At 34.1% G+C, this 12,680-nt stretch overlaps 2 protein-coding genes across 6 annotated transcripts in view; one reads left to right on the forward strand and one right to left on the reverse strand.

Moving 5' to 3' along the window:
* Nucleotides 1–6,561, forward strand: part of CHPT1 (choline phosphotransferase 1) — a 31,189-nt gene extending 24,628 nt beyond the window's left edge. For 3 of the 5 annotated variants that reach the window (XM_032416448.1, XM_032416451.1, XM_032416450.1), the window contains 4 exons: nucleotides 358–516; nucleotides 973–1,098; nucleotides 3,349–3,459; nucleotides 6,381–6,550. In XM_032416448.1, coding sequence (XP_032272339.1) covers nucleotides 358–516; nucleotides 973–1,098; nucleotides 3,349–3,459; nucleotides 6,381–6,425 — 441 coding nt within the window. In that variant the 3' untranslated portion in view covers nucleotides 6,426–6,550. Of the gene's footprint in view, nucleotides 1–357; nucleotides 517–972; nucleotides 1,099–3,348; nucleotides 3,549–6,380 lie in introns of all 5 variants that reach the window. The other 2 variants (XR_004300929.1, XR_004300930.1) reach the window with 2 other exon arrangements.
* Nucleotides 6,407–12,680, reverse strand: part of SYCP3 (synaptonemal complex protein 3) — a 12,974-nt gene continuing 6,700 nt past the window's right edge. The window contains exons 6-8 of the mRNA XM_032416452.1: nucleotides 8,742–8,840; nucleotides 6,585–6,689; nucleotides 6,407–6,460 (exon numbers count right to left, since the gene is read on the reverse strand). Coding sequence (XP_032272343.1) covers nucleotides 6,407–6,460; nucleotides 6,585–6,689; nucleotides 8,742–8,840 — 258 coding nt within the window. The remainder of the gene's footprint in view (nucleotides 6,461–6,584; nucleotides 6,690–8,741; nucleotides 8,841–12,680) is intronic.

A 12,680-nucleotide genomic window follows, 5' to 3' on the forward strand; every position in this document is an offset into this window, starting at 1 on the left:
GGTTAAGCTTTACTTCAATATTTGCACAAAATATGTTAACTTGGCAATCAAATGTTGATGGCCTTCAGCACAGTAAAATTTGGTGTAGAATATATCATATTTTTTAGTGGTAGTTTAAAATGTGTGTATATATAAAATTGAAATCACACATCTGTGGCACTGTATTACCTCTGTGTAACCCTAGGGTTTTGTGGAAGTTTGAAGACAGTTAAGGTCTACATACTCCTTTAGTCCATATACTCCATTATATTCTTCTTTAGGTGTCTAGTTCCTAACAAAATAGATGTTCAGAAAATGTTTGCACTGTGATAAATGCAATGTTAAAATATGATGCTGATTTTCTGATTTATCCCTTAGGGCACTAGTGTCTTGTCACCTGGACTCCACATAGGAATAATTATTATATTGGCAATAATGATCTATAAAAAGTCAGCAACTAATGTGTTTGAAAAGCATCCTTGTCTTTATACCCTTATGTTTGGATGTGTCTTTGCTAAAGTTTCACAAAAATTGGTGGTAAGAAATTCTTTTATTTATATTTCATGGTATAAATAATGTACTTGGTCCTCAAATACAAGTCTGGAAACTATTTCATACAATGGGTAGGTTTTTAATGGTGTTATCATTATAATAGTTAGCTATTTCTGCTCCAAGTAAAACTGTGAATGGGTTAATGTTATATTCAGGGAGATAGTTTCCTTTCTGTATGCTAAGTTCTTTTAATTATCTGTTTAGTTACAATTATCAACTATAACTTTCTGATATCAAGGAATTGAAATATCAGGAACTTTAATGAGCTACCCAGTCATGAATTTGAGAAGTTTTAGAATTAGTATTTCCATATTAAATCCAGATAAATGGTCTCTTTATCTTTGTCTTAATAGTGAATTAAAGTTATAATTCTTTCCTGAAAAATAAAAGCTAAAATATTTAAAATTTAATAGTGAAATTATTTTGTTTACTTTTTTATAGATAGCTCACATGACCAAAAGTGAACTGTATCTTCAAGACACTGTCTTTTTTGGCCCAGGTCTTTTATTTTTAGACCAGTACTTTGATAATTTTATAGACGAATATGTTGTTCTTTGGATAGCAATGGTAAGTTCTTTTCTGCTAAGATTTTTATTTATTTTTAATAGATGTCAGATAACCCTATGCTTAAGAGTCATTTCAGTGAGAAGGCAGATAGTCTTACTATCTAGTCTATACTGTAAATGTTTCTGAATATTTAAAATTAACTCCTTTTAAGCCCTGAATTGTGGGGGGTGTGTGTGTGTGTGTGTGGAAATGGCCCAGATTATCTGGGCATCAGGCTTCCAACAACTTAAATCCTTAAAAACCCAATTGTGTACCTTAAAAATATATCTTTCTCCCTTACCGAAAACAATACAAAGATGTCAAAAATCACTTCACTCTGCCCAGAGAACTGCAAATACTATTAGGTGTCTGACTTTTACTTAATCAAGCTTGTTAGAATTATTCCGAGCTTATAGCAGGGAATGGGTATATTAGATGGAATTAGTGTTAGAACATGTGGGCATTTATTGCATCAAGAACTGTCAGCTAATATTGAAGAAATGAAACAGAAAAGACAATACTACCAAGTACAGGATTCTGGGACCATTTTGTGTTAGAAGTAAGCAACCTGATGTATCTGTTTGGCTCTTGAGGACAGTGCATGACTTACACCAATAATGATGACTCATCAAGCAAAGGTTAAATTCTCATTGACTATGTCCTGCTTAAGAAAGTGGTACAGATAATACATATATTAGTTTCTATTCAAAATTATTATAAAACACAAAATTATGTGCTTAAGAGAGCCCTAGCCATCTGAGGAAAAGAAAATCACTGTTGGTAACACCTTAATTACAAACATGGATAAAGGGAGCATTATTCAGTTTTTTATTTTATTGAGACATTATTATGGTCTTCAATTAATGGTGGTTCTGAACAACTTTGCTCTGTTTTCCCTTACCTTTGGACCTCAGTGGCTTTCACCTAATTGTTAGTGATACATAAACACATATTAAAGTGTGCTAAAAGAAATCCTTCAGTGAATCTCTTGATAATTTGAATAATCTACCCTATTTGTAGGCACTAAATATAGACTTAGGCACTAAAATATACCTGTTCTGTGCACAGACCAGGAGTACATCTGATGATTCTTTATACTAGGTTCTATAGAATTTTTTTCTCTGGAGTAAATAGCTTAATATCCATCCATGGACTATTCAAAAGTCTTCCATTCTTCAAATGGTGGTGAGATGTAAATCTTAATCCTTGGAAGTTTTTCATGCAATAGTGTAAAAAGTGTTTGAAAATCAGAATAATTTCCTATGCAGTATACATATTTTTAGGGCTCCAAAACAATCTAAATTTAAGAAATAGGGGGTGATTATTCAAAATATCGGAAAATTCAATGTAGGGTTTCTTTTACTAAGCTTGCATATATATTACCAAATGGAATTGTTTAACATAATTTAAAAACCAGGTGTTAAAAATTCAAGCACCTATTTTGTAGTGAGTGAGTTGGCCTGGTTTATGCCAGTGGTAGAGATTATGGTGAGGAAAGTGAATTGCATTTTTCTCTAAAACACTATGTGGACCACAATTTAAAACAATATAAAACACTTATGTGGACCAAACAAAACATAATGTGCCATTTAGCATCCTTACAGAAAAGCTTCTTACTTCAGAGAGCAAAGGGTCAGATGGAGCTTTTCGAGTAAATGATATGGGGGAGATTTTCCCCTAATGGGTGAGAATTCCCTCTCCACTGACAGAGCTGTGAGCCTCCCTCTCTGAAAGGAAGCATTTGCTCCTGGTCTTTGGTAAACTTTTTAGAGTGTGCCTTCCTCCTTAATTTTGTATTCAACACAATTTTGTATATGCCTCCCCTCAACTAAGGTGTCTTTTCCAGGCCTTTACTTTCTTACAACTATCTCAAAGGAAAAAGAAATGTATATGATGGAATGATTTTATTAATAGTGACTGGTAGCTCTTCTAATAGAAAATTTATGGCTTTGTTGCATAGCAGAAAATTTAAAGAATGTGGAGTCAGAAGACCAATTATGTTACCTTCCAGCTTTTGTATTTTTGTCTAGGACTTTTACCACTCTGAGCCTCAGATCATATCTGTGAAATACCTTGCATGTTCCAGAGGATTTTAGTGAGGTCCAAATATGAAATATATGAAAGTACTCTAAAATGTAATATTTTCGTTGAAGAATTTTAGGTTAAGGTTTGAGATGTGAGGGGGTGGGAAGGGTGGGAACAGAAAAATATTTGCTGCTTCAGAAAAGATAGACCGTAATACATTTCATATTATTTTTTTTGCTTCCAAAGGTCATTTCTTCATTTGATATGATGATGTACTTTAGTGCTTTGTGCCTGCAAATTTCAAGACACCTTCATCTAAATATCTTCAAGACTTCATATCATGAAGCACCTGAACAGGTTCACAAGCATATTGACTAATAGCCCAAGGAAAAGAGGAGAAGCAGTTAGGGGAACCTATGAGTGAAGGAAATTCCCCTTTGCAGGAGGCTAGTATACAATAAATAAGGTTATATTTGAATATAAAACATTAAGTCCTATAGATTCCATTATGTTTATTTCAGTTGTGAAGCCCTCATTGCGGATCAAAATTTTGATCACAGGTATTATCAGAGTATTACAGTCTATAAATTAGTTAAAAACAAAATCAAAGGAAGAAATTTCAATTTTCTGAGGACAAGAAAGTAAACCTCTATAGTTCTAAAGATCAGTCTCTTTGTCTCAAAAATCTTTATCAGATACTCGGGGTTTTCATTGTTAAAGGATTACATAAAAATTCAGGGCTTTAAAGGATTTTAGCCATCTTAAGGGTGAGACTTACTTCAATTGCAAAAAACTGACAAGTGAGTTCATAATACTGCGTAAGTGCATGGATTGTAATACTGTAATTACTGTGTCAAATGATGTTATAAGAAATGGTGTTTTTTAATTAGCCATTTTTCAAGTTATGTTAATTATTATCATATAAAAGGAAATGCTTGTTTGCAACTAGAATTTTAAAGGGCTATTGGAATTTTCTATAATTTATGTTTAGTAAAAGGAATTTGTCTTACCAGTTCAGAAAAACAAATGAATCTTTATACATCATTCCTTGATATTCTAAGTTAAAGTTTCATTGTCACAAAAAAAGACATTAAAGATCCCCTTTTATGAAACATAAAAAAGTAGCTAAAGCAAGGTTGTTGTAAGAAAATTAGTAATTTATGGGGTGCCTGGGTGGCTCAGTCAGTTAAGCGTCTGCTTCCGCTCAGGTCATGATCCCAGAGTCCTGGGATCAACCAGGTTTTCAGGCTCCCTGCTCAGCGGGGAGCCTGCCTTTCCCTCTCTGCCTATTCTTTCTCCCCCTACCCCCACCACCTTGTGCTCTCTTGCTCACTCACTCTCTCAAATATCTTTAAAAAGAAAATTAGCAATTTAATGACAACATGGAAAAAATATCTTCCCTTTAGACTATCAGCCAAAGTTACCTCAAAAAGACGATTCATGAGGAAAGGGCGATAATATAAATGTCAATCATCCCATCACCAAATACATTATGTACTGATTCTTATCTTTCCACTCAAAGTATTTATGTTGCTCATTATGAATATTGGAACTATTATAAGGATCTTTGTGACTCAGACTCCCCATCTTACCTTATTTTTAATTTTGTCTAACAGTTCTGTAGACCATAAGCCATATGATGAAATAATCAAAAAAAAAAAAGTAATGAACACATACTATATCTTAAGCAATAAAAAGGCATATTGAAAAAATAATGAAAGTTGATATTCCTTGAAAGGAAAAAATATGTGAATGAAGTACACAGAAACCACTCTGGAGTACTTATTTTGCTTCTAACTTTAACTCAAACTCAGATAGGAATTTTTCAAGTGTTTGAATGGTACTTAAGATTTATATTCCAACATAAACTTTGGCTTTAAAGAAGTCCTTTACAAAATTTAGGAACTGGCTCCTTAATGTTAGATAATCGTTAATTTCTTCCTATATAAGTTGTCATATTTAAAAAAAAGAGAATCAGTATGGACTTGCTTTTTAAAACTTGGAAAATCTGGGCGCCTGGGTGGCTCAGTCATTAAGTGTCTGCCTTCGGCTCAGGTCATGATCCCAGGGTCCCTGCTCAGTGGGAAGCCTGCTGCTTCATCCTCTCCCACCCCCCTGCTTGTGTTCTGTCTCTTGCTGTCTCTCTCTCTGTCAAATAAATAAATAAAATCTTAAAAATAAATAAATAAAAAATAAAACTTGGAAAACCTTAAAACTAAGGTAAAGGTGGGTTATAGGGGCAAAAATTAGAATTTAAAACATGAAAAAACAGGAGAAAACCAATCCTCTCCTCCTAATGGGGATATTTTTTGTTTTGAATGATTCAACGAAAGCAATTTCAGCAAAAAATAATAAGTTTAGCTGACATACTTCAAACAAATGCTGAAACGATTTAATATTTATTAAATCTAGTGTTTCATATGTTATTCTATGTTTAAAAAATGCAGATTTTTAGTGACAAGGTATAAAGTTAACTGTTCAAGTTTGGAAATGAATGTAATCAAACTTCCATATATTTACTGAATATTAAAACCGAAAAACAAAATATTTTCTAGGTAATTTAAAGACAGATGTCAAGTATTTAAACCATAAGTAATTACGTATGTTAATGATATGCTTTTAATCATTACTAAGGGCATGTGTCATTTAATTGTGGACCAAGCCCAATTAAACGGCATTCTGAGGTCTTTGTGGAAATGACATAGTCACAAATCCATGTCTTAAAACTGATACTTATATATCTTGTTTGGTTTTCTTAATGGCTTTTAGTAGTTTAATTTATTTCAGAACACAAACTTGGGTTTTTAATAAATTATATAAGTCAATAGCATAAATTTTCTTTTGAAATCGTACTTTCGTTAGAATTGGCTGTGTAACTTAAGTATATACAGTAGAATGTACATATAACATATATTTTGTATATTTTTTCTCAAAGAAGAACAATGTAACCTTCTATAGTCCCTTTGGGACTAATACAAATATACTAAAGAAGCCAAAACCTGAAATTAAATCATCTTTATTGCTAAAAGTTAATTGACAAGTATTAAAGAGAAAAATTCACTATTAACTATTAAAGAGCTGGAAGCTTGGTATATATAATTTAGGAATTGCTACTACTCACATAACTGTTCAGCTTTATGTAAAGGTTAACAGAAGGAGGGTTCTTGCACTTAAGCTAACAATTAACACGATGTATTATTTTAAACTAGAAATTTTAAACCACTCTAAAAGAATTACATGCCTCATAGCTAATGTTATAATTGTATCGTATTACTTAGGTTCAAGTTCTTCCTTCAAAGAGTCATCAGAATAACATGGACTGAAGAGACTTTCGAACACTTGCCATCTCTTGCTGCTGCTGTTACATGAAAGGAAATATTAAACATTTGTTTAATTTTTAGATAAGTGTTATACATATTTCAGCAAATAAAATATTTCAATGCTTGCATTACTCATTTTTTTCAATTTAAAATATGACTTACAGTTTCCATCATAATTTTTTTTTGCAACATAGCCATTTCTTTTCTAAGTTCATTTTGTGCACCAGTAAGTAGATTATCATGATTCTTCTCCAAGTCCTCCATACTCTAAAACACAAAAGGCTAGTTCAGTTACAAACTACCACTTTTTATCTCAGATTCTAAACTTGTAGAATTAATTTTCAGAAGTAGGAACTTTTTAATATTCAAATAATGTACATTTTTCATTCCAAATTAAAATATTGTAAGTAATAGTGGAAACCAAAATACCCATTCAAGGAATAAAAGCATCAGACATGGATCAAATATTATAGGAGGTATAAGAGTAGTGTATTTTGCTCAAAATAATGGGTTAATGAGCTGCTAAGGTCAAAATAGAACAAAAAAAAAATACTGTAATTTAAAAAATTTCTAATAAGCTTTCTAAATATCAGGTAGTTATTATTATGACTAATCGTCAATGTGATGTAAATTCATAAGAAGGAATAAAATGATCTGTAATATACCTCTTTTTTCAATTTATGAAAAATTAGGTTATAAATATTATTCATCTAACAAATAGTGATCCTACTATATAAAAAGTATTATATTAAGTGTTGTGGAGAAATTAAAAAATATTAATACATGATCACTCCCTTATTCCAGTAAGAAATATGTAAACAGAAATAATGCAAAATTTTATAGTAGGAATGGAAATGCAACTTGTTGTGACTACAGAGTAGAGAATAGGGATTGATTCCAATTTAGTTGGCAAAAGAGTAAGATTTCAATAGAGAAAGAAAAAGTAAACGTATTTTACAGCAAGAGCATAAGTAAAAGCATGGAAGTACACAATCAGTGAGTTTAGAGATTTAGAGAAGGCAATTATCTGGAGGGGTGGGAGTTACAGGACAAATGTTAACAATTGAAGCATAGAGAGAGAAAGAATCACATTATGGGAGGGTACCTGAATACCTAAGAACTGAAAATGAGTAACTATTGATTTTTTCAGGAGTGAAGATAATATGACCGACCTATGAAGGGTAGTTTAGAGAATAGAAAAAAATCAGTTGAGGTTTAATAGTACAAGCAAAGAATGATGCGGCTGTAAACTAGGATAATAGCTCTGGGAATTAAAAAAAGGAACCACTGCAGAAATAAAAATTACAGGACCTACTAATAACTGGATATGAAGAATAAGGGAGATGTAGAAGTCAAATATAATACTAAAGTTCCTAGCCTAAGTGGTAACATTTAGTGATAAGATTTAGAAGAAATCTTTTTTAGTACTTTATCAATCTTCACACCAATTAAATGGTTTTTAGGGAGCATTAGAGCAAGCTGATTGGAAACACTTAAAGTAACTCTGGTATACATACATATTAAGGTTCTTTAAAAATAATTGGTTTAAAACTACTAGTTTACTCAGAGCATCCCGATTCCTTTAAAAGGGTGACATTTTAACATTTGAACAAGATTATCTAAAAGAATCCCCACATCAAAAAAAAAAAAAAAGTATGGGCAGGATTCCAATGAACTCCTATAAACAGTTACTAAAAAATAAATATATATCTGCATGAGTAAGACGTCAATGCCAAAAACCACAATTCACTAATATGCATATGTGTCAGATAATTTCTCAATCCACAACTTTTTAATCCTCTGGCTTTTTCATTCTATTTTAAGTCTGGGCCATCTCTTATTATAAGATGGCATATAAAGCCATTTTTAGTCACTGTAATAATCCTAAAAGGAAATATGCCATAAAATACATATATATTACATTAGAAAATAAAAAATATTCCTCATTTTCAATTGGGTATTTTCTATTTAGCAAACACTGGAGATACAAAGACAAGTAAAAGACTACCTAGAAATGACTCACGGACTTTCTATTTTCAGTTAAGACAGAGCTATTAAAGTATGAATTTTATGCACATTATATACATTTAAATAAAATTCCCAATTTACCATTTCCTGTTCTGAAGAATCCCCACAAAAACATTAGAATCATAAAGTAAAAATATATTTAACACTTAAGTCAAAATGGAAAGTAGTTAAAAATTTAAAATATATAATAAGCAAAATGTTTTTTCCCTTAAACTTAGAAGGAAAAAATTTTCTTCTACTTCCAAATATAATGTTATATAAGAATGTATTACATAACCAAATACAACAGACCTTTATGAACTGCTCATATAACTGTCTAATTGTTTTCAGTCTCTGGCTCTGAACAATTCTAGATTGTTGAAAAACCTTTTGTTGCTGTCGAAACATGTTCTACAAATGTAAAAGAAAAAAATTTAACAATTTGGGTAAAATTTAAAATTTAGTAAAAAAAAATTCTACATTGAACTTAAAAAGGAATGGTTTTTAAATCAACAGTTTCAACTATTATGACCAAGTTCATCACTAATATACAACAATAATAATCCTACCAGTCATTTAGTACGAACACTTAACAATACTCAAAATAGTTTTGTTTTTGTTTTTTAATGTAGGCTCTATGCCCAATGTGGAGCCCAACACAGGGCTTAAACTCACAACCCTGAAATCAAGAGTCAGATACTTAGGGACCCCTGGGTGGCTCAGTTGGTTAAGCATCTGCCTTCAGCTCAGGTCATGATCCCAGCGTCCTGAGATCAAGTCCCACATCGACTCCAGCAGTGGGCTCCTTGCTCAGGAGGGATCCTGCTTCTCCCTCTGCCTGCATCTTTCCCTGCTCGTGCTTGCTCACTCACTCTCTGACAAATAAATAAAAACTTAAAAAAAAAAAAAGAGTCGGACACTTACCTGAGCCACCGAGGCACCCCAACAATACTCGAAATATGTTTTAATTCTTGGTGCTTTTCCGTATCAACATGTATGATCCTTCCAATGATGCTGATCTTTCAGTTTCTTGGCCTACTTTCCACCAATGGTTTTGTCCCCCACCCTACTTTAGCCATTCACAAACATGCTCATATCCTAGATTTTGTCATTGCCAATAACTACAACTTCTACATAGTATTAACAATAGAAAATGTCATATTAACTCTGTGTTAGACACCACTCTGAATTTTTTTTATTTATTTATTTTTAAGATTTTATTTATTTGACAGAGACAAAGCGAGAGAAGGAACACAAGCAGGGGGAGTGGGAGAGGGAGAAGCAGGCTTCCCACGGGGCAGGGAGCCCGATGTGGGGCTCAATCCCAGGACTCTGGGATCATGACCTGAGCCGAAGGCAGACGCTTAACGACTGAGCCACCCAGGCGCCCCTGAATTCTTTTTAAATAAACATATTATGTATGAACGCATTTAATCCTCAGAACGCATTTAATCCTCAACTCTATGAGACAGGTATTATTACTCCCCTTTCATAGATAAGGAAACTGAGACATAAAGATAATTTTTCCAGTTTCACATCTAGCATTTGGGCATACCAGGATGTGATTCCAAAGAGTATGTTTCCAGAATCCAGGTCTAACCACTCATTATTCATGCTGTTTCTCCAAACAGCCCACTATTCAACCACTACCTGCCTACCATTCTGACTCACTCTTAGTATTACAACTCAATAATCTCTATCAATACCTAAAATCTACGCATCCTATACCTAGTTTTCACTGTCCCCTATCCCTATTCCCATGTCCTCACTTTCTTCCCAGCTTAAATTCTATGGTCAATCATAATTACCCCTTTCATATATATATCCTGCCCTATTCTTACTCTGTCGTACTTGTTTGGCTAAACCCCAATCCTGGAAAATTCAACTCCAGCTACTCTGCCTACATCCCTGCAGCTGATCATGACTGGAGAAAAGCCCACAATTACGCTGATATGTCTCACTCTAAATTGTAATCACTGTTATCACAAGCCTAACTTCGATCCTTAATGCTGCTTGGAAATTATATTTCTCTAGTCCATTCACTGATCCACCCAAGAAAGTATTTTATAACTTCTCATTTGACCTCAAAAGGCAACATGTTTTTTCTATCATCCAAGGACCTTAATTATTTCACTAAAGAAACACAAGTAATCCAAAGAGAACGTTGAATCTTCATCACCATTTCTACCTACGTACCTACATCTGTGCTCACATACTCTACCTTCTTCCCTGTTTTTAAGGATGAACTATCCTTGTTCTCTGCTACCACCAATTTCTTCATATGTTCCAACCATTCTAAGAATTCAACAACTGTCCCCCTCTTTCCATTACTTTTTATTTTTCCCTCAAAATTATTCGTTAGCACACAAACATGTTGCTCTTTCTACATTCTTAAACAAAAACCACACACTATTCCTCTTCTACTCAGGCCACCACCCTATTTCTTTCTTTCCTATTCTTTCTTATACTCATTCTAATCAAGTTTTTGCACTCCCTTTTCTACCAAAATAATTCTGATCAAGAATGCCAACAACCTTGACATTGCCAAATCCACCCTATTTCACCCATTGCAGCATATAACAAAGTTAATCCTCTCTCCCTCTTAAAAGGCTTTCTTGACTTCACTTGGAGTCATTTTTTTCCTATTAGGTCACTCATTCTCAGTCTCTTTTACTGGTTATCTCTTATCTTCTTGAACTCTAAACACTGAAGTACTTATTCCAGAACTCAGTTCTTAGACCTCCCTTTTACATTTACAATCACTCCCTTGGTGATCTCATCCAATCTCACGGCTTAAATGCTGTCTTTATGTTGAGAATTTCCAACTTTGTATGTTCAACTCATCTCTTTTCAGAACTCTATAGACTCCTATACCAATGGCCTACTCAACACATTCTCTTGGATGTTTCATATTAACCTTTCCAAAACTGAGCTGCCCAACCAAGCCCTAAAATTATTTAATATGAATAGTACCTGAGATCTTAAATAAGAAATGTGATAATTTTATAAATGAAAGAATGAAATAAAAGGATAGTTAAAATGTAGTTACATAATATATGGGTGGTGCTCACTCCCATCTCCCATAGAAATGGGCATGTAACACAAGTCTGGCCATTAAGAGTAAACCATGCTAGGGCGCCTGGGTGGCTCAGATGGTTAAGCGTCTGCCTTCGGCTCAGGTCATGATCCCAGGATCCTGGGATCGAGTCCCGCATCGGGCTCCCTGCTCGGAGGGGAGCCTGCTTCTCCCTCTGCCTCTGCGTCTCTCTCTCTCTCTCTGACTCTCATGAATAAATAAATAAAACATTAAAAAAAAAAAAAAAAAAAAGAGAAGGCAACAAGCTAACGAGAAGGTGTCTTGCCTTTTTTTCTGTGACTCCATCTCAGGGAAACCAAATAGCAGACGAGAGGAGGTTTCTCTTTATCAAAGTATGCCAGCTAATAAGTGAAGGAAAAATGGAGGACATGATCATTTTACAAACTCAAATGAAGCAAGGCATCTAGGTAAGGTGATCTACAATGACTGACATCACAAAAACAGAGGCAAGCAAACGGCATGAGCCCCCCATGGTAGTATACAACACCACCTGTGAAACATCCTGGCCGAAGGCGCCAACCTGAAGCTGCCCGTGCCTTTGGTTCTAACTGCTAACTTACGGGCAACGCCGGAGGCAGAGGACATGTTAAACGCCATGGAAAGGCAGTCTACAACATTCAGGCTATGGGAAACAGTAGGACAAATGATCCATAAGCAGCCTTGAAAAATAGAAAGGTGCGGTAGAGAGAAAAGCCACAGATTAGTAAAAGCTTAAAAGGTGTACCAGCCAACTGCCATGGATGGATTTTATTTGGATCCAGGTTCAAACAGACTTTAAAAACAAATGATCAGAGTAGTGGGGGAAATCTGAACACTGGACATTTTCTATTATTATAACATTAATGACATGCTGAAAAAATGTTAGGAGTAATAAGACATTAGGATTGTATTTTTAAAAAGTCTTTAGTAGTCACACTGAAGTATTTATGGAGGAGAATATAATGTCTGGAATTCGCCTCAGAATAACCCAGTGGAGGGGCTGGGTGGCAGTTGTGAGGGTACACATGACACAGGTCTGGCCTTCAGTTATCATTGAAGGTGAGTGATGGGTTCCATAGGGTTTCATTATCTTATTCTTTTTTTTTTATTTGTCAGAGAGAGAGAGAACGAGCACAAGCAGGGGGAGTGGGAGAGGGAGAAGCAGGCTTCCCGCC

Source organism: Phoca vitulina, unplaced genomic scaffold (genome assembly GCF_004348235.1).
Source record: "Phoca vitulina isolate PV1807 unplaced genomic scaffold, GSC_HSeal_1.0 scaffold19, whole genome shotgun sequence".
Lineage (NCBI taxonomy): Eukaryota > Metazoa > Chordata > Mammalia > Carnivora > Phocidae > Phoca > Phoca vitulina.